The sequence below is a fragment of the Protomyctophum parallelum genome (genome assembly GCF_964188405.1).
Source record: "Protomyctophum parallelum genome assembly, chromosome: 10".
In the NCBI taxonomy this organism is placed as follows: domain Eukaryota; kingdom Metazoa; phylum Chordata; class Actinopteri; order Myctophiformes; family Myctophidae; genus Protomyctophum; species Protomyctophum parallelum.
The window spans coordinates 5,509,540-5,535,308 of record NC_139704.1 but is presented as its reverse complement, the minus strand read 5'-3'; the positions used below and the strand labels follow the sequence as shown (position 1 = coordinate 5,535,308).

General features: G+C 45.0%; 1 protein-coding gene across 1 annotated transcript in view; it reads left to right on the top strand.

Annotated features, from left to right (window-relative positions):
* Window positions 1-1,367: 1,367 nt before the first annotated feature.
* The window catches only part of pcsk2 (proprotein convertase subtilisin/kexin type 2), a 61,615-nt gene continuing 37,213 nt past the window's right edge, over window positions 1,368-25,769 (top strand). The window contains exons 1-6 of the mRNA XM_083774779.1: window positions 1,368-1,601; window positions 6,428-6,532; window positions 10,600-10,713; window positions 13,096-13,204; window positions 14,494-14,531; window positions 22,933-23,009. Of these exons, the coding sequence (XP_083630905.1) occupies window positions 1,374-1,601; window positions 6,428-6,532; window positions 10,600-10,713; window positions 13,096-13,204; window positions 14,494-14,531; window positions 22,933-23,009 (671 nt within the window). The 5' untranslated portion in view covers window positions 1,368-1,373. The remainder of the gene's footprint in view (window positions 1,602-6,427; window positions 6,533-10,599; window positions 10,714-13,095; window positions 13,205-14,493; window positions 14,532-22,932; window positions 23,010-25,769) is intronic.

Below are 25,769 nucleotides of genomic sequence, written 5' to 3'. Positions count from 1 at the left end.
TCCCCACTCCCCAATGCATGGGCATGGCCTCTCTATAAAATATCACAATAGCCTATACACAGTATAATTAATTACTGTGGTCAGTGTGAAACATGTATGTAACATAAGACCAGGCCTAGTTAGCCTATTAATTTGCTTCATGTAAGTTTGGTGGTTAATTAATGTTGATTAGAAACAGGTGCTGCCTGGGAGTGCCTGCCATCAGTGTGATCTAGTCTAGTCAGTCAGAGCAGTTGGAACCTATAACGTATATGGTTGGAGAAGCAAAGTATTTTGTAACAGGTCTGTGGAATAATATGTTATCTTTTTGATAATACGGATTTTTAAGAAGACAGCGACCTTTGGAACTAGGCCTATAAATCATTGAGCGAGTAGGCCACAGCCACATGCTATGTAAATTTAAACCCTCTACAATAACACTGGAAACATAGCAAAGTTCCACTCATTTTCACCAAGTCCTCTTTTTCCACTAAATCAGGAGGAGCCATTTCTTCTACAATAGATACGATAACATTCTGTCCCTCCCAGTTCCTCTGGAGCCTATAATTATGGGCTAATTGGCTGCGGATCCCCATCTGAAAATATTTTGTTCCAGGGGCGTATAGCCGTGTGTTTGTGTTGTTATCTAATGTTTCGGCTAGCTTATAGCCTATATTTTTTTAAGTCCCAAAAATATATCAGCAAGTCACAACATGGACAGTCATAGATCGGCTATAATAGCTGATTTAGATGCATTTCGCATGAAGTGATCCTCTATATAGGGCCTAGACCTATATCACCCCGTGACACGCGCACAGCACTGAGCACTGTCCAGTCCATGAGAGAGAGAGAGAGAGAGAGAGAGAGAGAGAGAGAGAGAGAGAGAACGGGACACACCCGCCCGCGTCCCATTGGTAGAAGTAGAACGTCACGCCGAGAGAGAGAGAGAGAGAGAGAGAGAGAGAGAGAGCTGAGACACGAGGAGGATGCAGATCTGGTCCATATGACACCATCATCATAATCATCATCTTTCCCCTCCAACCTCCGCACCAAGAGCTAAAGCCTCGATATAACCACCACCACACATCATCAGTGCAACTTCCAGTTCCTAGGCTGCACCTCAGCATCCTCCTCCGCGCCATAGCCATATACGGTCGACCCAAAAAAGATGTGTCCGCAAATAAAGCTTTGATTTCGAGCCCTTCTTCGACCGAGGAGGAGCGAGCATCCCCCTCTTTTCTCCCCCTCCCTCCCTCCTCACGCACAGTTCAACCCCCCCCCCCCCCCCCACCCCCCATAACTCCTCTCCCCTCCTCCCCTCCTCTCCTTTCCTCGCCTGGGCAGCTCCTCTCTCCTCCTTCGACACACAAACAAGGTAGCAGGAAGGCAGCAGGATGTCTCCTCCTCATCCCCGCTACGGGACAGCCGCCGCCGCCGCCTCCGCCGCCGCGATGGGATTTCTGTTTGTGCTCCTCGCGATGAGCCGCCGAGCCGCCGCAGAGCAGGAGGGGATGATACTCACCAATCACCTGCTGGTTCGGCTGCACGGCGAGGGAGGCGCGGAGCAGGACGAGGCGGCCGGCCAACTCGCCGCCAAACATGGGTTCCAGAGTGTCCGAAAGGTAGGGATGGCAGCCTGTACTGTCTTCTATGTGGGGGCTTTATTTTCTTAAACATTTACATCACATCGAGAACCCGTATTGATAGGCAGGCTATTTGGTGGCCGCGCATATAATATACCCCCACTTGAAAACATTTTTTTTTTTGTCAGTTACAAACAGAAGAATCTTTTTTTCTTTTTTTTCATCCCCCCCAAAAATAGAAGATCTACAAGCTCCACTCATGTGCTATATTTAGGATAGCCCCAGAGTTATGTAAATGCATGGGCTTCAAAAGAGGTTGCACTGATTGAGATGCTAACTCATTTTAGCTGAGGGACCCCCCTGTGGAAACCCTTTCTTTCAAGGACCCCTGGGGGTCCACTGAATCCACTGCTGTATAGCTATAAGAGACACAAATACAATTGTTTGCTTATATGCATGTCAGCAATAGTCAAGGCTTGGCTACAGCCTGCTATATGTTGTTATGATGATGGCATACATTTTTGTATAGCCTACTTTAATCACCGAACCTGCAGGCTATTATTTTATAGAATTTAATGTTAACTGTAGGCTATTACCAAAACAAGGCTATTGTGCAACGGTTCTGCCATCCTCATAAATTGCTTGGTCGACTGTATTTAATGACGCATGACGCATTTATCATAATAGATCGAAGAGTGATGGGGAAAACCTAAAGGGGAGTTGTTTCAAAAGGTCTCCTCCTCATCATTGATTTTGATTTTTGACTATTGGTATTTGACTTCATTTAAATAATTGGTTCTCAACCTCAACCTCAACCTCACCCATCTGACTCAAATTAACAGTTGAGTGGTCAGATCTGTTCATTAATTAATCATCATATCAATTGATTGTGTTGCGGCGTGGAACAGTGGAACTATACCTATACCTCTTTTTCTGGTATTTCAGTGAAAAGGAAATTGCAAGTGTGGTTTCTAAGTACAGTATGATGATAGCCTATAAGATTTAAACTCTCGTAGATTTTTTTCTCTATGAGAGTTTAAGTCTCCTCTACACTGTAGAGACACCATTTCAGAATTAGCAACTCCGAACATACTGTACAAATGCAAAATATAAGGTGATTACCCCTTTGCCCCAAATGTTAGAGAGGTGGCCGGAGTTCTTAGTCCGTAGTTTTCAATACAGTGTTTTAGTCCCGTAAGTGGCCGAACACAATTTCCTCCTCCTTGTTTACTTCCTGTTTACGTTGAGTGTTTTACCGGATGCGCCTGCTCACTAGCGCCATTGGGAACGTCTGACAGAATCGGCCACTTAAGGGACTAAAACACTTTATTGAAAACGACAGACCCACCTCTCTTAACATTTGGGGCAAGAGGGAAGCACCTTATATTTTGCATTTGTACATGTTCGGAGTTGTTCATTCTGACAATGGTGTCTCTGCAGAGTACACAGGGTTTAAGTCTGAGGAGACTTAAACTCTCGTAGAGAAATACACCTACGAGAGTTTAAACCTTAGGTATTAGAGAAAAAAACAAGGCCCCTGCCTGGTCAGCCTGTGGACCTTGGGGGGGTCCTGCCCCCCCTAGAGTCTTATTTGCATAGACAGAATTGTTTTTGTGTAGACCTTATTTGATGGACACAATGACGAAGAGAACCTCCTTTGTTACCATGGACATTGCCTCTCTTCTGGGCATATGTCATCCTAGGCGTCCGCCTAGGATTTGGCTGGAGATTGATTGATTCGATTGAATACCTTACTTGTCAGAAATGTAAACAGCACGCACAGTATGAGGCTGAAATGCTAATATCAAAAAAGTCTCCTGGGTGGCCTACTTCTTCATTGTGGTCCCATGACTTCAATTCATCAGCACAGCATCAAACATTAACACAATAATACATGTAATCAACAAATACAAATATGTGTGTGTATAGTATTAAGTACAAACTGAGAAAAAGGAATGGGAATTTACATTTACTGACCGTGACCCCTTTATAGACTCCAGATATGTCTGTACACTGCCAAAGACTTGGTCTTGTCAGTGGCAAATTCTAGATTTATTTTTTACACAACATTATAATGTTCTTATTTTGATGATGAGATCCAATTTCTGAATGTCAAGTCTCCATGTTTTCTTCAGAATGTATGAGTATGACACTTACTGTATTACTATGACGCATATAGGAGTCCAACTAGTAGTGGTAGTAGTTAGTGGTTCTCAAATATTTTATTTGCAAGGACCCCCTTAACTCTGAGAGTATACAATTTTGTACCCTCAGAGTTACAGAGTTACAGCCGGGCCATAGCTCTTTATGAGTTGCTGGTAATTTGTCCAACAATTTGTATGTCCGTGGCAGAAGTTGAATTTTGACATGTATGTCCTGCACCCCCATCTGAAAATATTTGGTTTCAGCGACCCCCACAGCAAAGATTTGAGTTAAAACCGTTCACTCTCCCGGTTTTAATGGGTTAAACACGAATAAAAGCAGTTTCAGTCATTTATGACAACAGTCAGTCAATTTCATCAAGTGGCCCCCGAATCCCATAAAGCAAATTGAAATGATGTAATACAGGGGGTGGCGGGGTGGTGGGGTGTCTGAGGACACAGCGTATTACTCAACCAACAGTGACCATCTACTCTACACAGTGAACCCAGCTCCACTCTACAACGCGTGCGTGCGATGCATTCATTGTTTGGATGTTGTGTTGTCAGCGCGGTGGGGTTTCCGCTCTCCAATCAGCCACTTGGTTTTCCTCAACACACTGGTATAGCTCCCGCCCTCCGCCCGTCTCCCCGCCTGCCTCCTAGGTTATGTAATCGGCTGCTATATTTGCCTTGATGGGGCCACGCGTCATTAAACAATGTCTGTGCGGTTTGAATTATCTTCTATCGGCGCTTAATTAACTAGACTCGGGGCACAACACTGGTACCACAAATGTGCGCTATGGCACATGCACACACACACACACACACACACACACACACACACACACACACACACACACACACACACACACACACACACACACACACACACACACACACACACTCTGGGGTAGACAAAGGACAAGGAATATCAGACTGTTTTATTTTTTGTCACAACAAAGGTTTGCAGAGCGAGAGCAAAGGGAAAGAGACACTGGGCTCCATCTTGCGGCAGGGGCCCCTTTTCCTTAATTTGGGGATTTAGTATTGTGTGAGAGGTGTGGCCCCGTAAAATATGCTATCTTGTGCCACAGCCTAAGTCCCTAAAACACCTCCATTACCCCTTACATTATGCATATAGGTGTGGTTTGGGCGTTACAATGATTAAACCAATCACCGTGCCACCTGCCATTGCTTATCCACTTTCACATTATCTCCAGTGATTTACACTATGGCCCATGGCCATGGAAGAGCGACACACGTTGCTGCCTTGAAATATAGCCTATTTATATTTGATACAGTCAGAGGCCGGGCTGTTTTGTGTCCAGTAGCTCCAACACAGCATCACTGTTTTGCCAGTGATCCACGTTGTTTTTAAGGCATATGGTGTCAGGGAATTCCAGATCGTTGTTTTCGTGTGTTGACACTAAAGTCTCAGAGGCACTTGCCCAAGTACAGTTCATGTTATATTTACCCAAAGGCCATGAAGGTCAAAAATTCACTAGAGCAAAATGAATGTTAAAACTTTGAAAAACAGAATGAGTGAAACTTCTAGTTTAAAAAAAAGTTTGTATTGTTCATGAATAGCCAATAATAATTAATGAAGACGGAATGCACTTGCCCGTCGGGCAACCTAGCTGGAAGCAAACTCCACTTGCCCAAAAGTTTTCATTAGTTTCCCCCGGGCAGGTCGGGGAAACGTTAGTGAAGACCTCTGCACTCCAGTGTCTAGTGTCGTGGGTGTGGGTTTCACTTACTGATAATGTCTTCATCCCGAAATGAAATAATATTTCCCCATCAGAGATTTCTCAACGTACCTGCTGTGACATGCTTCAAAGCATTTCATCTGACATGAACAAAGTGATTCTGCCTGTTTGTTTTTCTGTCGATTTTCCAACCAGACACCAACCAGCCTGAAAGAAACGATGTTTACATACAGTACCGATATTTTCCTTTTGATCTGCATTTCAAAACCAGAATTAAAATACCTTCTGATCAGACCGGATCACAATTTCATTAGTGTCGGAAACCTCACTTTAATGCGGTAGCTTGTATATCTGCTATTTCCAAACAATCTATCTCATTCCAAATGTGAAAAAAGTTTTAATGTTTTTAAACATTTTAAATACACAAAACTTGGCGATCCCTGGCACAAAAGATATTCAGATGGGGGTCTGCAGACAACTACATTAACCCAATCTGAACGGGCACCCATTTTGGTGTCGGCATCATGTTATGCTTTAGCTATTGAAAAATAGCAGATCTACAAGCTCATATCGCGCCACCGAGTGGCGCGATACGAGCTTGTAGGTCTGCTATTTTTGAAAAATCGAAGAGCGACTGACATTTTTAGAATCTGATCTCAGGTCAGAATGGGTTCATCAGACCAGTGTGTGTCCGGCGGAAACCTCGTATGAATCTGATCTCAGGTCAGAATGGGTTAATTTAGGCAGTCCTTGACGTGAAACAGTTTGAGAACCACTGGTTTAAACAACATTAATTAAGAAGCAAAGCCCAAATTAGCAACCTGACTGTAGAAATAGCCCCCCCCCAAAAAACGCAACCAGCAAGTACAAAGTATTTTAATTTAATAATAAGTGACTTTACGTAGGGCGTTCATTTATTTAACACAAATGTGATTCTGACATTTACTCCCCCTCCTCCTCTTCTTCCTCTCTCTCTATCTCTCTCTCTCTCTCTCTCTCTCTCTCCCTCTCTCCGTAGCTTTCCTTTGAAGACGGCCTCTATCACTTCTATCCCCAAGACAGCGCAAACGGGAGGAGCAAGCGAAGTATCCGCCACAGACAGCGGCTCCAGAAAGACCACAGGGTACGCATTCTAACGTGTACAAAATAGCAGATCTACAAGTTCACAATGTGGATATCGCATATCGCATTGTGAGGCTATAGATCGGCTGTAGATCCATTTTCATTTGCAAACTTGTGAAATGGGTGAATTGAATTGGGTCATTCTGCATAATGACTACTCTTGGTACTTTACGTACATCACAATACCAATTATTTTGTACTTTTACTCAAGTACGTTTTGATTACCGGACTTTTACTTGTGACAGAATTTCTACATTGCGGTAATGATACTTTTACTTATTTTTTCACTTTTTTTTCTCCTTCTCAATGGTGCTCGATGCTGTTGACATGTTTCGCGTGTTTTTATGTTTTTTATTGACTATGACTGAGTAAAAAGGCTGTTAAATTAAAGAATGCACATAAGTGGGCAGCGGCCTCGACCCTGGAGGACACGGAGACATTCCGTAAATGAAAGAGAGACAGAAAGGAGGAGAGAGAGAGAGTCAGCAGAATGAAAAGGAGGAGAGAGAGAGAGAGAGAAAGGCAGAATGGAAGCTAAAGCTTTGAGGCATGGTGGTGTGGCGCTGTGAGTATAGGCGCTGGTTAGAGAGGCAGTGTGGAGCGTGGCATCTGTTTGACGTGAGTGGGTGGTGGACAGTAACGACGTACACTTGATATATCTTGCTCTTTTTTTATGAATAAACTCTAAAGCCCTTAACCACACCAAAGGGTCGAGACGGTTTCAGCGGCGTCCTGTTGCGTGTCGTCCCTATAGTGATTCAACGCATGGAATTCAATGGTCCAAACCACACCAAAGGGTCGAGACGGTTTTAGCGTTAACTCCATGCAACCGTTTGGACACAAGGAGTTGCATGCAGGTCGACCCTTTGGTGTGGTTAGGGCTTAATCTGTATGATAGAGAAGGCTATGCTAATATCACTTACACAATTTGTATGGTTGTATTGTGTACTTATACTGCTCTTCTATTGAGACATTTAGATTGTGTAAAAATGCACCACTAGTGTGCAGACTGTTCTTCTTTTTGATATTATTTTTGTTTGTCTTGCACCTGGGCCACGGATGTGTGTGCAGTGCAATACCTTGTACCTTCTTCAAGATCCAATTTATCCCCTGAGCAAGCAGGCAGCTTTTATTAGCTTAATGGTAAAACCGCTTTAGTTTTGTTTCGTCAGCTCACGATGAACATTGTTTTGTCCCAAACACGACAAAAATATATTACGAATGAATCAATTAACATCAACTCTAGTGACAATAGCCAAGTGTGTAGATTTATTTTCTTCCCCCAAGCATGTTAAAAATGTAAATGAGAAGAAGACAAAGGAAATACAAAGGAAACATTTGATTGTTAAATAAGTAGCACCAAAATGTTCTTACATATTCCTTAATATGTTCTAAATGTCAATACAACGATGCATTGATATTAACAAGAAAATGCACTTCGTAATTGAATCGGATACTTACTATATATTCAATACTATATAATACTATATTATATACATTACATTATAGTATATTGTCCACCACTGATCGTAAAGAGAATGAAGAAAGGCGGTTGAATCTATTTGAATGTTGCAGAAGGGAGCTGTGAGAGCATTTGTGGTGTTGTATATACACTAGACAGTGGGCAGAGAGAGGTGGGATGGAGCGTCACATCTGTTTGATGTGAGTGGGTGTCTTGAGACTCTTGACACGCGGTGGGTGGATGCGTGCCCCTGGGGAAACACCTGCTCCACAGCCACGTGAGTGACGTGAGGGCAAAGCCCTGGAGGAAAGAAATACACAGGCTGGGAGGAAAGACGCAGCTCTATATGCTCATTAAATGTAGACCTTAAAGTACGTTTACTTGAGTACTGTACATGTAAGTACATGTTTTGAGAATCTGTACGTTACTATTCTCTAGGCCTATTTGTTTCAAAGGTAATTATTGTACTTTTATTACACGTACGAACATGCACCCCCCCCCCGTATACTCTGTGTATATAATGGTTGATCCCCACAGCAGCTTTTAACGTTGATCCGTTTGCTATTAAGGCTGTCCCTGAACATTCAGGGTTCGAACATTTGCTCGTTAGGGTTGGCACTCGAATCTTAATTAATGGGCTTGAACCATTCAGGTTTTTTTATGTGATATGCATAATAAGAGTACTATGTTCATATTGTGTTTACAATAATTTGAAAGTCCTGCATGACAGCAGAAGAGACAAACACAGTGAAGCACGCGCGCGCGCGCACACACACACACACACACACACACACACACACACACACACACACACACACACACACACACACACAGTAGGACAGTATGCGCACAATTAAAACAGCATGATAGCTGATAGGGGGAATTCTTAGCAGCCATACTATATTAGCATGCTTTCTAGCATGACACACATATTGCCAAACAGCACTGAACTCTGATCATTGTTAAGCAAAACGGTCACGGAGGTTCTGCTTTTTCCCTGTGCCCACTTCAATGCGCTTCTGAGAGTACACAACACAGGTGGAACAAATTAACGAGTGACAGCTAACGAGCAAGCTACACTGTCGTTTTAGCTGCCTGCCAGCAAGCTCACAGAGACATTGGGAAGCATTTTTGGTCATACGACAAAAGATATGGACAGGTAGGCCTACTCACAATTAGGCTACCATGTTTTGGGGGCTTGAGAACTCATGGCTCATTTTGCAACCTGCTGATGAGCTCGCAGATCAGCTGTTTTCACGGAGCATGTCACAGCCATTTGACGCTCTGTGTGTGTGTGTGTGTGTGTGTGTGTGTGCGTGTGCGTGCGCTCTAATCATGTTCAAGACGGATATCTCATGTTGAATTGCAGCCTGGTTAAAAGCACTCAGAGAAATTAATTCATTACATACAAATGGTTCAGAACTTTGCTCGAAAACTCCTGCCGAAGTTCGAGTCCTAAAAACAGGGCTACGGTACAGCCTTAGTTGCTATGCAACGCCTCCGTCACCACCAGCTATGGGACGTTATACAACTGATCTCTGTTTATATTACCTCAGTTCAATGCAGGATTTTCAAACCTCCATAAGTAGCAATCCAAAGTTCGGATGTCATTAGTGACTTTGTAGTTTGTACCGCACACAGTGTGCGCTAATGCTAATGCTAGCCAATGTTTACAGTGTCTGTGTGCATGGGGCTATACAGGGGGGAGGAAACAGATCCTGGTAAAGTGGACGCAGCCGTGGCACAGCTTAGCAGCTTAAAATTACACAGGGGAAAGGGGAAAAAATAAATCACTTGAAGATCGTTTATTTTCACTGGGCTTTAAACGTAAATACAGCTGATTAGGCAACCCTGTCTTCCTTTCCTCTCCCTGAATAACATTGTGTTTCTGATTGTTCCATTTTAACAATGGTTTGGGTCTTGAGTGGATTTTTGTCTTGAGCGTTTCCACCGGGCAGTTTAAACGCTGTGTAGAATCTACCTCATTTAGTCTCTCAATGGGCTTTTAATGCAGTTGTGACTGAACTCATTCCCTCAAAATCACAGATGAATGTTTTTCGGCATGAGGAGTATACGCATATGTACGTGCAGTTTTATTGCTGACGGTCAAACAGTTCATGAGCTATGCCTGTTCAAAAGTTTGCATTTTAAATTGAGTGCTATAGCGCCACCCTTTGGCCAATGGTTGTGGGCTTCGCCTCCTCACCGCTTGGCATAGCCCTCTATCATATTACCAAAACTGACTGCACGGTTAACCCATTCTGACCGGGCACCCATTTTGGTGTTGGCATCATGTTATGCTTTAGCTATTGAAAAATAGCAGATCTACAAGCTCATATCGCGCCACCGAGTGGCGCGATACGAGCTTGTAGGTCTGCTATTTTTTGAAAAATCGACTGACATTTTTTAGAATCTGATCTCAGGTCAGAATGGGTTAATCAGACCCAGTGTGTGTCCAGTGGAAACCTCGTGTGAATCTGATCTCAGAACCAAAGTCGCTTCAGGCTTGGCCCCTTATATTAAAAACATCTTTCATTCATTACATACTGTAGTGCATCTATCCATCCATTAATGTACAGCCTTTGCTGTTTTTTCTCTCCCGTCAGGTGAAAGACGTGGTGGAGCAGGAGGGCTTCAACCGTCAGAAACGAGGCTACAGGGACCTCAACCATCTGGAAGTGAACATGACCGACCCGCTGTTCACCAAGCAGTGGTATCTGGTGAGTAAATCCGCCCGGCGACCGGTCCGACTTTAAGCATTCACACCAGGGGGGCAGTCAGACAGATATTTTGTGAAGCCTGAAACTCCTGAAAGTTCATATAATGGCCTGTTGTGGCGCTGTCATTGGACCCAGAAAAACCCATAGCCCCATAGAAGTCCATGTATTTGGGCCCAACTTCACCTAGACTGTATTACCTTAATAAACATGGTCATGAATACTTTCTGCTTCCAGTCACTAGTTTAAAGTCTCATTTCTAATGTCATAATATTTTTTTTGGAAAATTATGGTCCCATTTATTAAAAGAATGACCATAAAGTCGCGCATGTTCTGAGGGGCGTGGCTACCGTTACAGTCTATGATCGGGATTCCCCTCCCACTCGAGTCAAAATAAAAACCAACGGAGAAGAAGGGGGGAAGTCCCGCCTCGTGTCTGGGCCAGCCAATGGCCAGCTGGGCCAAAACGGAGCCAGCCAATGGCCAGCTGGGCCCAAACGGATCTAGAAAGATGGCGACTTGCAGTGCAGGAATAACAGGCTTCATTTTACGTCCATGTTAGACCCGGGGAACGCTTTGTCCATATTTTTTTACAGTCTATGATTCACACACACAATCCAAATCCCTCTGTCATCATTCATCCATTTTGTTCGAGGTCCGAAGGTTTGTAGCAGATCTACGGGCTGAGCTCACAATCATCTTGGGTGTAGGTAGGGGGTACCGTGAGGGACCGTGTCTACAGAGAGTGCCTTTTGAGTTAGAGCAAGTCTGCCATTTATTTCTATTGTAAAGACAATTGTACAACTGCAGAGTTAAATGAAGACTCTACTGACTAATGACCTTACTGTGCAGTTATCAGTGGTTCTCATAGTGGGATCCTTGAGGGGGGTTCCAGGGGGTCCCCAGCAAAACGAGTTAACCCTTTAACAGTTTGACTGTTTTTTACGATTAACCCGCATTTTAATCAACCCCCCTTCACTGCCGAGATTGTTGTATTACCTTTAGAGCATACGCTGAATTATTTGGGCTTTTAATCCGCGAAAATCCATCAAAAAAAGCTCCCGTGGTTTGTTATGATCTGTGTGTAGCATCCACCATCTTGGTGCACCCGGAAGACGCACACAAGATTGGTTTCAATGAGGCGTTGCATCCAATGCATTTCCATTGGCCTCAATTTCCCAGAAGCCCTAGCAGCCCACAGCATGTGACGATTTCCGGTTTCGACATCACAGCGAAGGCATCCAGTCTCATACTCCGCGACGAAGACGGATTTTCTTTTGATTCATTACATTACGGCGGATTAAACACATAAAACAAAAGGCGGGTATGTCCGATACGGCAGCGACATTAACCTAGAGTAATCCATTCGCGGCACGGAAACTGTTAAAAGGCACACCAATTATTTTTTCTTTTAAATTTGTATTTCTTTATTTGGGGCATTACTAACAACAATTAATTATATATATATATATATATTTGTTTAACAGACCCAACAGTTTTCTAAATATTCTGTCGGCCTACCAAACGATGTCGCTTAGTGGGAATAGTAATCAGTAGTAATCAGCTAGCTGGACCAATGCTATTGTTGTTGTTCAGTATTTATCTAATTGGCTCCCAAACGACGCTGCACCACACAGCTGCCTCGTCGCTACATCGATGTCAGCTAGCCTCCGCCCCTCCTATTTACCCCGACGGGGGCGAGCGAGCGTGACTTTTTGCTGTGGGCCGAGCGAGACGCCAATTATCAGGCACGTCAGATTAAACTGCACAGAGAGCCAGTGTTGACATTTACATTTAGTTCCCACGTCAGGCCTCCCATGAACCCCTTCCCTCTACACACACACACACACACACACACACACACACACGCACGCACACATTGTATTAACATACAGTATGTGCACACACGCACACACACCTTCCGTTAACTCCGCAAGAAGCCGTGTGAATTGGCGTGAGCTAATGCAGTTGTTAACATGAATTAATTAAGTAGAGTACATTATTGACAGAGGCTAGAGCATCCGGTTGCAGTGCGTTCTGGGTAGCACGTCACATTTCTTTTTGGTACCACGGTGTAGGTACTGCGTTCTACGAGCATGACACCATTGCTGCTGAAGTTTAAACCGAGTAATACACTGTCTGGATGTCATCTTGAATGGGATTAAAAACGGAGTCGTTTGTAATCAAAACCACCTGTGTTTGGAGGACTGGGAATCAAACGGATGAGTTTAATTGTTATTTGATTTATTGATGTGGCCCTCGACACGTCAGCACGCAGGACCTAGGTATGCCCATATGATGACCACGGATGTGGTCTAAAAGTGTGAAAAACGTATTTTTAATTTCACTAGGTCTTAAAACTGCATTGTTTTTGTGAATAATCAGATCAACACGGGCCAGGCAGACGGGACTCCAGGGCTGGACCTCAACGTGGCGGAGGCCTGGAACCTGGGCTACACCGGCAAGGGAGTGACCATCGCTATCATGGACGACGGTGGGTGTGCCATACCGTCCTGCTCTATTCCTCCCCCCATTATACAAAATACCGTCTAAATCAAAGTCTTTCTGCTACCAGTGCTGCTTCTGAGATGCACCAGACCAGCCTATACCACAGGCTTGAGGCGCGGTGGAACCCCCTTGTGCTTACCCTCTGAAATCCTTATCTTGTGGCCATCCATGAACACAACCTCTCCCCACAGCGCGTCTCGTTGCGATACCTAGGTATTAGTCTAACCATCTGTTCCACTTCCAGCAGTGCTGCTGGCTGTGGTGCAGCCACAGAGAGAGAGAGAGAGTGTGACTGACAGGAGCCCGACCGAAACAAACCGGCTTATCTGCTGGAGTATGCATTCAGCTACCTTGAGGTTAACTCAGAGAATGCAAAACAAAAATATAATAACCGTAAGGATATTGTGCAATACTGGTTTCATCATCATCATAATTTTTCGACCAGGGTCGAGATCATAGATTTCACAATGCCACGCTAGACTTTCCGGTCCTTCATTGCCATCCCCAGTTCCTGCTTACTGATGCCTGTGTCCCTATAGCGATGACATCAGGGAACGACAGTTTTCTAGGGCTCCAGAGAAGAAGGGAAGATATAACCTCATTGTCAGCTCTGTAGCAGTGGCCGGCAAACTGTGTTCTTCTGGATCGGACTAGTGAAGAAACACGGGGAAGGTTGCCTTATATTAGATTAGTCGATGGGTGGCTCTTCCAAGACAAATTTTGCGCTCTCATTAGAAGGCGGGTGTAAGTGCCATCCAACCGTTTCTCTAATTTCTTTGAAAGTGTCCATGTCTCTGAGCCATGATAGTGTATAATCGGCTCAACGGTCGTCCTAAATATCTTTACTTTTAACATCTTACTAAGCTGGGATGACCAGATCTTATGCATGTCATTGCAGGCTGACCAGGCCATACCTTTCCTAGTTTGAAAGTCCTTCTGAGAAGAAGATATATATGAACCCAAATGAACAAGCTGTTTCAGAGGAGTGTTTTTATAATGTGGTTACTGGTTTAGTGTATTTCAGAATCACAGCTTTCATCTAAATAATACAATTGTATATTCAATGTATGGATACAATATCATATTCTAAACATAATCTAAATATAATCATTGTAATGAAGTTGATGGATGTTTGTTCTGAAAGAGTTGGTTTAACTTGGAGTAAGGAAGCCATGATGTATGCACTGGTGACCATGAATGCATGTAAGCATAAACATCTTTAAAGCCAAATTACGTTATGTTGTTTACTGACTTGCGCCACAATCCAATTTTCAGGCATCGACTATCTGCATCCGGACCTTGCATCGAATTATGTAAGTACAAGATTATACAAATATATGCTTTATTTTATTTGGTCACGGCGTGACGTGCTGTGAGCTTGTAGATCTGCTATTTTTTGGAAATAAGCCATTGTCTATCTCAGGCCATCGGCGCCCGAGTGCCTGGTATTCTTTGCGTACAAATAAATGACATAAATAATGAAACTGCCTCCTGTGCAGAGCCCAAATTAGGTTCTTAGAACCTTATCTGAAAGCGAAACATCTCCTGTGAGATACGTTTTCATGGCAGCGTTCCACCATGCTCTTGTTGGTCAGGTTGTTGTAGGAGTCCACAAGGTTGCTCTGCAGCGCTGTGAGTTTGTAGATCTGCTATGGTTGTTGTAGGACTCCACAAGGTTGCTCTGCAGCGCTGTGAGTTTGTAGATCTGCTATGGTTGTTGTAGGAGTCCACAAGGTTGCTCTGCAGCGCTGTGAGTTTGTAGATCTGCTATGGTTGTTGTAGGAGTCCACAAGGTTGCTCTGCAGCGCTGTGAGTTTGTAGATCTTATAGATTTTCAAAGTGCACCGAGCGCAACCAAAAATAAAATGACTTGTCTTTTAGGTCTACTGGATCTGTTCTCCACTAGTCCCTCCCTAACATTTGTTTGTAGACAGAATTGTCAATACATTTAGTCTTAGTTTTAGTCATCATAGCTTAGTTTTTTATTTAGTTTTTGTGAAAAAGGTAGTCGGCGACCAATTTCCATCATAGTTTTACTCAACTAAATCAACACTGTTCACCGACACCGGGCCGATCATACCCACAAAAGGCTTTGTTCTGTCAACAACAGAACGGTCACTTCACGCCATGTTTTGAGTGTATGGATCTGCTACTATTGATACTTGTTTGTCATCAAGTGGGAGGTTAAACATGGCGATACAGTAAGGCTTCTGCCCGACAGCAACAATATTCAGGTTTAACAACTTGAACTTGGTTGATTGGGGCCGACTCTGTACTTTGTGCCCACCCCCCCGTGAGATATTTCAAACGTTCTCCCCAAAATAGGGAAGCATAGGATACAAGTGTTTAGGTGGTTTACCCATTGCAGTGACATCCATCTATGACAGACGCGGGGGAGGTAGCATGGCTTCCCTGTGGCTTTCCATGCGGCACGTCGTGGGCCCACAGCAATGGCAGAAGGTGTATTCCTTCCAAGTTCCCTTCATGGCTGCCGATTCCCCCCCGTATACCCAGAGGACGCAGGCAGACGGCACAGCCAAGCTGTTTAATGTTAATGCACGCTGCACCGTGACAGCTAGGCGCCAAGGCACACCCATCTGGCACCGGCACAGATAATGCCAGGTAGCTCTGCCTGGCGCCGCATAAAATGTGAACCGGTGGTGGACAAAGTAAATAGTCTTTAATGTATACAATACAATGTACAGTACATTTTCTTTTTTGTGGTGCTAGCCACTCCTATAGACAGTAACGTGTGTCCCTGGCTGGCTGGCTGGCTCTGTCCGTTCGTCCGTTCTGTCCGTCCGAGCACGGAAATAGCTTTTGGTTGACCACCAAGTGTCACTGTTGCGCAGCCTAACACACACACACACACACACACACACACACACACACACACACACACAGTGTGGGTAATAAGACGGGTGGCTTAGATCGCCAGGTGCACTTACTGACTTGCACTACAACTACATAATGTATTTATTTTGCTACAGCTGCTCTGTTCAAGGCTTGTGTGCCGCAGTGTTTCATTTGAATAGATAACTACCGGTACTATAGATAATCTACGCTGTGGATTACTGTGGATCATCATATCCTTGAACTCTCCCAAGTGTTTACAAAGAATACAAATAAAATAATAATAACTAATCGCCCATCTCTGTTGGTGTGTGGGCGTGTAACATTTTACCTGAAGAAGATCCCTGAGGGTCGAAAGGTTTTTTTTGTTGCAAATGAAGCGGTTATTTTCTATGTAGCTGGACTGGAGTACGGACTCTACTTTACTCAATTCGTCTATAACCCATTCTGACCAGGCACCCATTTTGGTGTCGGCATCATGTTATGCTTTAGCTATTGAAAAATAGCAGATCTACAAGCTCATATCGCGCCACCGAGTGGCGCGATACGAGCTTGTAGGTCTGCTATTTTTGAAAAATCGAAGAACGACTGACATTTTTAGAATCTGATCTCAGGTCAGAATGGGTTCGTCAGACCAGCGTGTGTCCAGTGGAAACCTCGTATGAATCTGATCTCAGGTCAGAATGGGATAATTTCCCTTTCAGAAATGCTCGACGCAGTATACTGTCAGAACCAACCAACCAACCACCTTTATCTCATCACAGGTTTACCGGTGTTGTAAAGGTGCAAAATAGTATTACGCACGCACATGCACGAGCACGCACATGCACGCACGCAAGCAAGCATAATATTCAAATCTTTGAATATATATTCTTTCAGAGCGAACGTTTGAACTCAAATCTTTTGCTTCTGGGTGGGTCCCTGGAAAAACACATTTTCAGATGGGAGGGCCGAATACAGATAATTCTGGGGGTCCTCGACATGAAAAAGGTTGAGCACCTGCACATAGGTTTTTCAGAAAACCGTCAGGATTTAGAAGACATTTGTAGAATGGTCCTCACATGGGTTAAGAGCAGGATCACGCCTCAGTGGGTTGATGGATCACGCTGTGCACAGAGAGGCACAGACACTCTCTGTGTCGTCCCCAGTGGCGCGTTGGAAACCTTGTGTCCAAAATGGAAGAAAAACATGCTAATGCTGTGGTTCTCCTTGTGAATGGTAGGAGCCGAGGCATTTAATTTAGTTTGATTCTGGTCCACAGATACATGTAGGCGATCTACATGCTCAGCGCCTCATGTTGCGAGCCGTTGTGAGCATGTAGATCAGCATATATTTTCACACTTTCTCTTTCTCTTTCTTATATTATTTGACAATTTGGCCAATGTTTGACCAGTTTTTTTAGTGTAGTTTAAGCGGACAACAGTTGGATTTTAAATGACAGCATATTCCACCAAATATGCCATGTTTTCCTGTTTATTGTTGTGGAAATGGAAATATAAATGACAGAAAGCGGATATACATTTGTTTTTGAATGATTTTTGTTTTCTAATGCATTTAGTATAGACATGATGTGATGTGAGCATTTGTAGGCCTAGCCTACACTTTGAGTTAAATCAACACTGGCTTTTGGCCATGTAGACTGCGGTCCCCCAGGAGGAAGTCACTAATGTTGCTCTGGAGAGGGAAGTCTGGAACACTCTGGTGGAGCTGTTGCCCCTGCGACCCGACTAGGGATAAGCGGTTGAAGATGGATGGATGGATGAATGGAGACTGGAGTCCCAGTCCAGAGATGAAAATCATAATAAAATGGCCTAGGCTACTTTCTATCAATTTAATTTGGGGGTCCTTGAAATTAAAATAGCTGAGAAGCAATGGGTTAAACTGTAGACTATAGTTAATTGAAATTCACAAAATACAATAATGGCACATAAGCATTTTTGGAAACAGGGCTTGGTTTAGAAAAGCCTATATTTTGCGCTAAAGTAATTATTGAATAACATATAAATGTAGGTTTTAAGGCTAGAATTGCATTGTAGTGGACTGTAGTGAGAGGCGAGATTGTCTCTCCTTCATTGCGGGACTGCAGGACTAGTCTGGAGATAGTTAGTCGTTAATCAGCTTCAGTCAGTGTTTTGGTTCGTACCTGGAGTTGCGCATTATCTCTGCGGTGCACAGCAGCACAGGAGAACTGTCTGTAATATATCCATGGTCGTTTCCAGTTGCTTTCCATGAGCGACACAAAAGTACCATGTGTTTGTTTTGGTAATAGCCTACTGCAGGCGCAGCCATGCTGATTCACGTAATCGCGTAGGACAAAACGAAACCAGCAGGACAAACATTAATGGCATTTTCAAAATGTCCACAAGTTGCGACGGACCCGAGTGATTCTTGCAGCGCGCTGATAGCTAACACTAGTAGTGTGTGTGTGTGTGTGTGTGTGTGTGTGTGTGTGCAGTGTAGCCTAATGGGGCTTTGCTAGGCAGACAAAGTAACGCAACAGAGTTACAGAATCAAACCACTTTGCAACCAAACTACAATACACAAGCTATCTCTCTGGTGTTGTTCAATCATGACTGTGTGCTACACAGTGACAGATTTGTTATGCTCTGGACGTTCCTGAGCCGCGCGCACGGGCGCATGTTAGGGGGAACACTAACATGCGTTCAATATTTTAACGCAATTAATTAACGCAATTGATTAATGCCATTAACGCGTTATTTTTGACAGCCTTAGTTATTATATATAAAAAAAAAGAACATTCATGAAAATAAACTAAAGCTGTTGAAATATACAAGGTGCCTGACTGACTGCAACAATATCACATTTCCTTTGTGTGTGTGTGTGTGTGTGTGTGTGTGTGTTCTTTAGCAGTCCCCACAAAGGTCTCCCATCAGCTGAATAATAAAACAAATATATACGTAAATGAAATGCCACGGTATAGGTCACATAATGCTTGAGCAATTTGTTCAGATACAGTGCGATTAAATCGATTATATTATGTGTGCGTGTGCGTGTGCGTGTGTGTGTGCGTGTGTGTGTGTGTGTGTGCACACGCGTGTACTGTGCATGTGTGTGTTTCCTCATGCTATTCTGCCAACAGAGGAGTTCATTTATTTCCCTGCAACGCTGCTCTCAGCAGGGAGGGAAATCTAAGAGTATATTAAAAACGAGGAACATGTCAAGGAGAGATCTATACAAATAGACGTAAATAGGAGATACTGTATGTGCATGACTTTAAACATGAGGTGCAAAGTGGCAACACTGGTCATAGACATTAACCACATAATAACATATTCCAACAGAAGGTTAAGGTTCATTAATCGATTTCCCTGCAACGCTATTGTCAGCCATTACGGATCATCCTGTGTCAATGGCATTTAACCCATTCTGACCGGGCACCCATTTTGGTGTTAGCATCATGTTATGCTTTAGCTATTGAAAAATAGCAGATCTACAAGCTCATATCGCGCCACCGAGTGGCGCGATACGAGCTTGTAGGTCTGCTATTTTTTGAAAAATCGAAGAACGACTGACATTTTTAGAATCTGATCTCAGGTCAGAATGGGTTCATCAGACCAGTGTGTGTCCGGCGGAAAACCTCGTATGAATCTGATCTCAGGTCAGAATGGGTTAATGTGTGTGTGTTGGGACAAACGCTCAAAGCTGGCCATTCATTATCAATGGCATTCAGTGTTTGCGTTCGGAATGTTTGTGTTTGCTATCGCAGACCCCAGCCCCCCTAACCTCAGTCTTAACTGGACATGTAGGAAGTCCCCCACGTTGCCAGGGCATTAATTCACAAAAGGTTGAAATGGAGAGAATAAGTTTGTGAATACAAGCGGCCGAAATGAGTTTTCTTCGACGGGTGGTTGGCATCTCCCTTTAGCGATAGGGTGAGAAGTTCAGTCACACGAGAGAGACTGAGGTGCTATTTACACGAGGATGGTGTTCATAAAAAACGGCAAAATAAAGTACCGTTTAGCGCTGTCATTTAGACGAGAACGGTGTTCTCAGGAGGTGAAAACGCATCGAAGTGAAAACGCCTCCCAGAGTGCAAATCTTTGAGAACACCGTTTCCTATGGTCTCCATATAAACAGGCAAAACGGTGAATCCGCAAAACTTATGACATCATGGCTCACGTTAATTGGCTCACAGCGGCAGCGCATAGCCTATGTTTATTACATTGATGCAGAGCAATATCATTATGATATAATGGAGTTCCTGAACAAGCCTCCCTCCTCGCCTACAAAGTGCTGCTCATCAGCGATGTTGAATGTAAAACCATGATGTAAATAAAAAGCCTTGTGAAGTTGTGATAGACGGCAGCCGCGGCAGCAACGTTTATTTAATAAATATATATCATCCCGTGGCGCGCCCAGAGCAGTGTTGCGCCGCTTGCGTCTTCTTCTTGTACGTGGGTGACCTGTCTATTTGGCAGCCCGTTATCGCCACCTAGCGACAGTATAGCATAATAGCACATTATATCATAACTTGTGCGTTCTCGTGTAAAGGGTAAGAAAAAATGAGAACGCAACGGGACTTTGACGTGTTATATGGAGATGGTCCCCGTCTAAAAGAGGCCTCAGAGTAGAGTCACTGCTTCTTTCGCCTGGAAAGGAGCCAGCTTAGGTGGTTCGGGCATCTGGTTAGGATGCCTCTCAGGCGTCTCGTGTGTGTGTGTGTGTGTGTGTGTGTGTGTGCGTGTGCGTGCGTGCGTGCGTGCGTGCGTGCGTGCGTGTGTGCGTGCTTCTTAGAGACAGTCCCAAACAGTATGCAGTAAACAAAGCACATACATTATGTAAGCAGCAGCAGCAGGCATGGATTGAGGATTAAATTAAAATTAATTTCCTTTGAAGAGACAACTGAGAGATAAATATGGATGTGTTTTAATTTGCCTCATGTCAAGCAGTATACTTCAACAAGAAAGTGATTGTTTAACAGACATACCATATTTTGATGTTAGATTAGGTCAGTGGTTTTCAACCAGACGTCCGGGGACCACCAGTGGTCCTTGAGGGGGTTGCAGGTCGTCCCCAGTTAAATGAGAAGAGTTGGTAACCAAATGGACCCTTATAGATCTTTAACTCTTGAGAGTGTAAAATTAAACCATTTGATTTCATTACAAACTTTCAAGAGTTAAATTATTGTTAAACATCTGCATTACTTACCACATCAATACAGCATGGATTGTGAACAAAATCTTACAACATAATTCTTTAGTTTTGGTTGTGCAAGTCTTAAATCTCATCAAATGGTGGCCTGCGTGTAAAATACCAAATCAATAATGGGATTTGACATGAAAAAGGTTCCAAACCCACTGTATTAGATAGCTCAGCGTCGTATTTGAAGCTCGGTGAATGAGGCCCCATTTTGCTTTCACTGAGGAGTACCGGTAATTGCTTTGGGCCGACGATTCTCACATGGAACAGCATATCTAGGCCATCCATCTATTATTTTGACTACAGTGTGACTGAGCAGAGAGAAGACTGGCAGGCAGGTCAGTGTGTGATGGTTGGCATGGGAGCAGAGATGAGGTGTAGACACACTACAGACATTGATAAATGGATCTGTCGGAGTGAGGCCTTGCTCCCTTCACCTTGTTTGACGATAAAAAAAAGGGTTCTACGGCAGGAACTGCGTCTACTGTCTAGGTATATCCACTTCAGAATGTCACACAAGACTCCATGACTTTAGATATTATACCTCCGTTTCACAATATCGTTTCACAGTTGGGTGAGGAAACCGTTGCGTAGGTCCAGAACCATTACTCTTCAGGGAATGTACACAAATGGCCGTCTTCGTCCCGGCTGAATGGCAGCCGATGGCACTCGGTCCATCAGGGAAATGGCGCATCCATTGTCTCTTGTGATATTTAGTCGACCAAAACTGGACCAAAATGAAAACATTTCAGATGACTAAAATATGACTAAAACAGACTTAAAACAGAGGTTATTTTTTTTGACCTGGCATAGTGTGTATAGTTTCAATGTACAGTATGTATTGCTATTATAGGCTAGTCTCTCGAGACAGACTGTTGACTGGCATCATTAAGGAAAAGAGGGCACTGTTTTTCCTTTGTTTTGACATACTGTAGTGTAGATTCTCGGTTTACCTATGATCCTACATTACTATCTCTATGCATTTGATGTATTATCTGTATTATGTATTATTTCTGCTTACTGTAAATCGCCCTGGATTAAGAGCCTCTGCTAAAATGCCTAAATTGTAATCCTGCAGTGTGTATATATGGTTAATGTTCACATTGGCAGAAATGAACTAAATGGTAAATAGTGCATTCATATAGCGGCGCTTTACATACTGTAGATTTTAGCATTACATTCACCGATACATTCATTCACACTGATGGCAGAGGAAAAGCATGGCACCAACCTGCACATCAGGAGCAATTAGGGGTTCAGCATCTTGCTCATCTCTCTCTCTCTCTCTCTCTCTCTCTCTCTCTCTCTTCCTCCTCCTCCTCCTATTACTTTTGGCCTGGGACTCTTTTGTCAGCCTGGAGTCCATTCTGTCAACATGCATTAAATTAACCACTGTGTACACATGCATTTTGTGTGTGCGTGTGCGCGCGTTCATGCGTGTCTGCCCGTGGGAGCATGATTTTGTGTGACCACGTGCTGTCATGTGGCGTCTCCTACACAGAGAGGGGGTGTAGGGTCGGAGATGCTTCATAGTTTAGCCAAAATTAGTGGTAGTGGTGTGCAACGCTTGTGTCAAATTTGAAGTCGGTGTGGCGAACGGTTCTCGAGTTACAGACGACAGACGCGCACACAGAGACATGGGGCATTTATAGATATAGATAGATTATTCATTACGTTCCTTTCTTTTCCTTGTCCTTTCAGAATGCCGACGCCAGTTATGACTTCAGCAGCAACGACCCCTTCCCGTTCCCACGCTACACAGACGACTGGTTCAACAGGTGAGACACTGATCGCCCGGCTCAGTGTTATAGTTAAAGGATGACTTCACCCATGTTCAACCTATCTTCATATAATTGGTCCTCACTGCTTGTTCTGTGTCTCAGAGGAGGCCAGGACCTGATCCACTGTGACACAGGGACCTGATCCACTGTGACACAGGGACCTGATCCACTGTGACACAGGGACCTGATCCACTGTGACACAGGGACCTGATCCACAGTGACACAGGGACCTGATCCACTGTGACACAGGGACCTGATCCACTGTGACACAGGGACCTGATCCACTGTGACACAGGGACCTGATCCACTGTGACCCAGGGACCTGATCCACTGTGACACAGGGACCTGATCCACTGTGACACAGGGACCTGATCCACTGTGACACAGGGACCTGATCCACTGTGACACAGGGACCTGATCCACTGTGACACAGGGACCTGATCCACTGTGACACAGGGACCTGATCCACTGTGACACAGGGACCTGATCCACTGTGACACAGGGACCTGATCCACTGTGACACAGGGACCTGATCCACTGTGACACAGGGACCTGATCCACTGTGACACAGGGACCTGATCCACTGTGACACAGGGACCTGATCCACTGTGACACAGGGACCTGATCCACTGTCACACAGGGACCTGATCCACTGTGACACAGGGACCTGATCCACTGTGACACAGGGACCTGATCCACTGTCACACAGGGACCTGATCCACTGTGACACAGGGACCTGATCCACTGTCACACAGGGACCTGATCCACTGTGACACAGGGACATGATCCACTGTGACACAGGGACCTGATCCACTGTGACACAGGGACATGATCCACTGTGACACAGGGACCTGATCCACTGTGACACAGGGACCTGATCCACTGTGACACAGGGACATGATCCACTGTGACACAGGGACCTGATCCACTGTGACACAGGGACCTGATCCACTGTGACACAGGGACCTGATCCACTGTCACACAGGGACCTGATCCACTGTCACACAGGGACCTGATCCACTGTGACACAGGGACATGATCCACTGTGACACAGGGACCTGATCCACTGTGACACAGGGACCTGATCCACTGTGACACAGGGACCTGATCCACTGTGACACAGGGACATGATCCACTGTGACACAGGGACCTGATCCACTGTGACACAGGGACCTGATCCACTGTGACACAGGGACCTGATCCACTGTGACACAGGGACCTGATCCACTGTGACACAGGGACCTGATCCACTGTGACACAGGGACCTGATCCACTGTGACACAGGGACCTGATCCACTGTGACACAGGGACCTGATCCACTGTGACACAGGGACCTGATCCACTGTGACACAGGGACCTGATCCACTGTGACACAGGGACATGATCCACTGTGACACAGGGACCTGATCCACTGTGACACAGGGACCTGATCCACTGTGACACAGGGACATGATCCACTGTGACACAGGGACCTGATCCACTGTGACCCAGGGACCTGATCCACTGTCACACAGGGACCTGATCCACTGTCACACAGGGACCTGATCCACTGTGACACAGGGACATGATCCACTGTGACACAGGGACATGATCCACTGTGACACAGGGACCTGATCCACTGTGACACAGGGACATGATCCACTGTGACACAGGGACCTGATCCACTGTGACACAGGGACCCGATCCACTGTGACACAGGGACCTGATCCACTGTGACACAGGGACCTGATCCACTGTGACACAGGGACCTGATCCACTGTCACACAGGGACCTGATCCACTGTGACACAGGGACCTGATCCACTGTGACCCAGGGACCTGATCCACTGTGACACAGGGACCTGATCCACTGTGACACAGGGACCTGATCCACTGTGACACAGGGACATGATCCACTGTGACACAGGGACATGATCCACTGTGACACAGGGACCTGATCCACTGTGACACAGGGACCTGATCCACTGTGACACAGGGACATGATCCACTGTGACACAGGGACCTGATCCACTGTGACCCAGGGACCTGATCCACTGTCACACAGGGACCTGATCCACTGTCACACAGGGACCTGATCCACTGTGACACAGGGACATGATCCACTGTGACACAGGGACCTGATCCACTGTGACACAGGGACCTGATCCACTGTGACACAGGGACCTGATCCACTGTGACACAGGGACCTGATCCACTGTGACACAGGGACATGATCCACTGTGACACAGGGACCTGATCCACTGTGACACAGGGACCTGATCCAGTGTGACACAGGGACCTGATCCACTGTGACACAGGGACCTGATCCACTGTGACACAGGGACCTGATCCACTGTGACACAGGGACCTGATCCACTGTGACACAGGGACATGATCCACTGTGACACAGGGACCTGATCCACTGTGACACAGGGACCTGATCCACTGTGACACAGGGACCTGATCCACTGTGACACAGGGACCTGATCCACTGTGACACAGGGACATGATCCACTGTGACACAGGGACCTGATCCACTGTGACACAGGGACATGATCCACTGTGACACAGGGACCTGATCCACTGTGACACAGGGACCTGATCCACTGTGACACAGGGACCTGATCCACTGTCACACAGGGACCTGATCCACTGTGACACAGGGACCTGATCCACTGTCACACAGGGACCTGATCCACTGTGACACAGGGACATGATCCACTGTGACACAGGGACATGATCCACTGTGACACAGGGACCTGATCCACTGTCACACAGG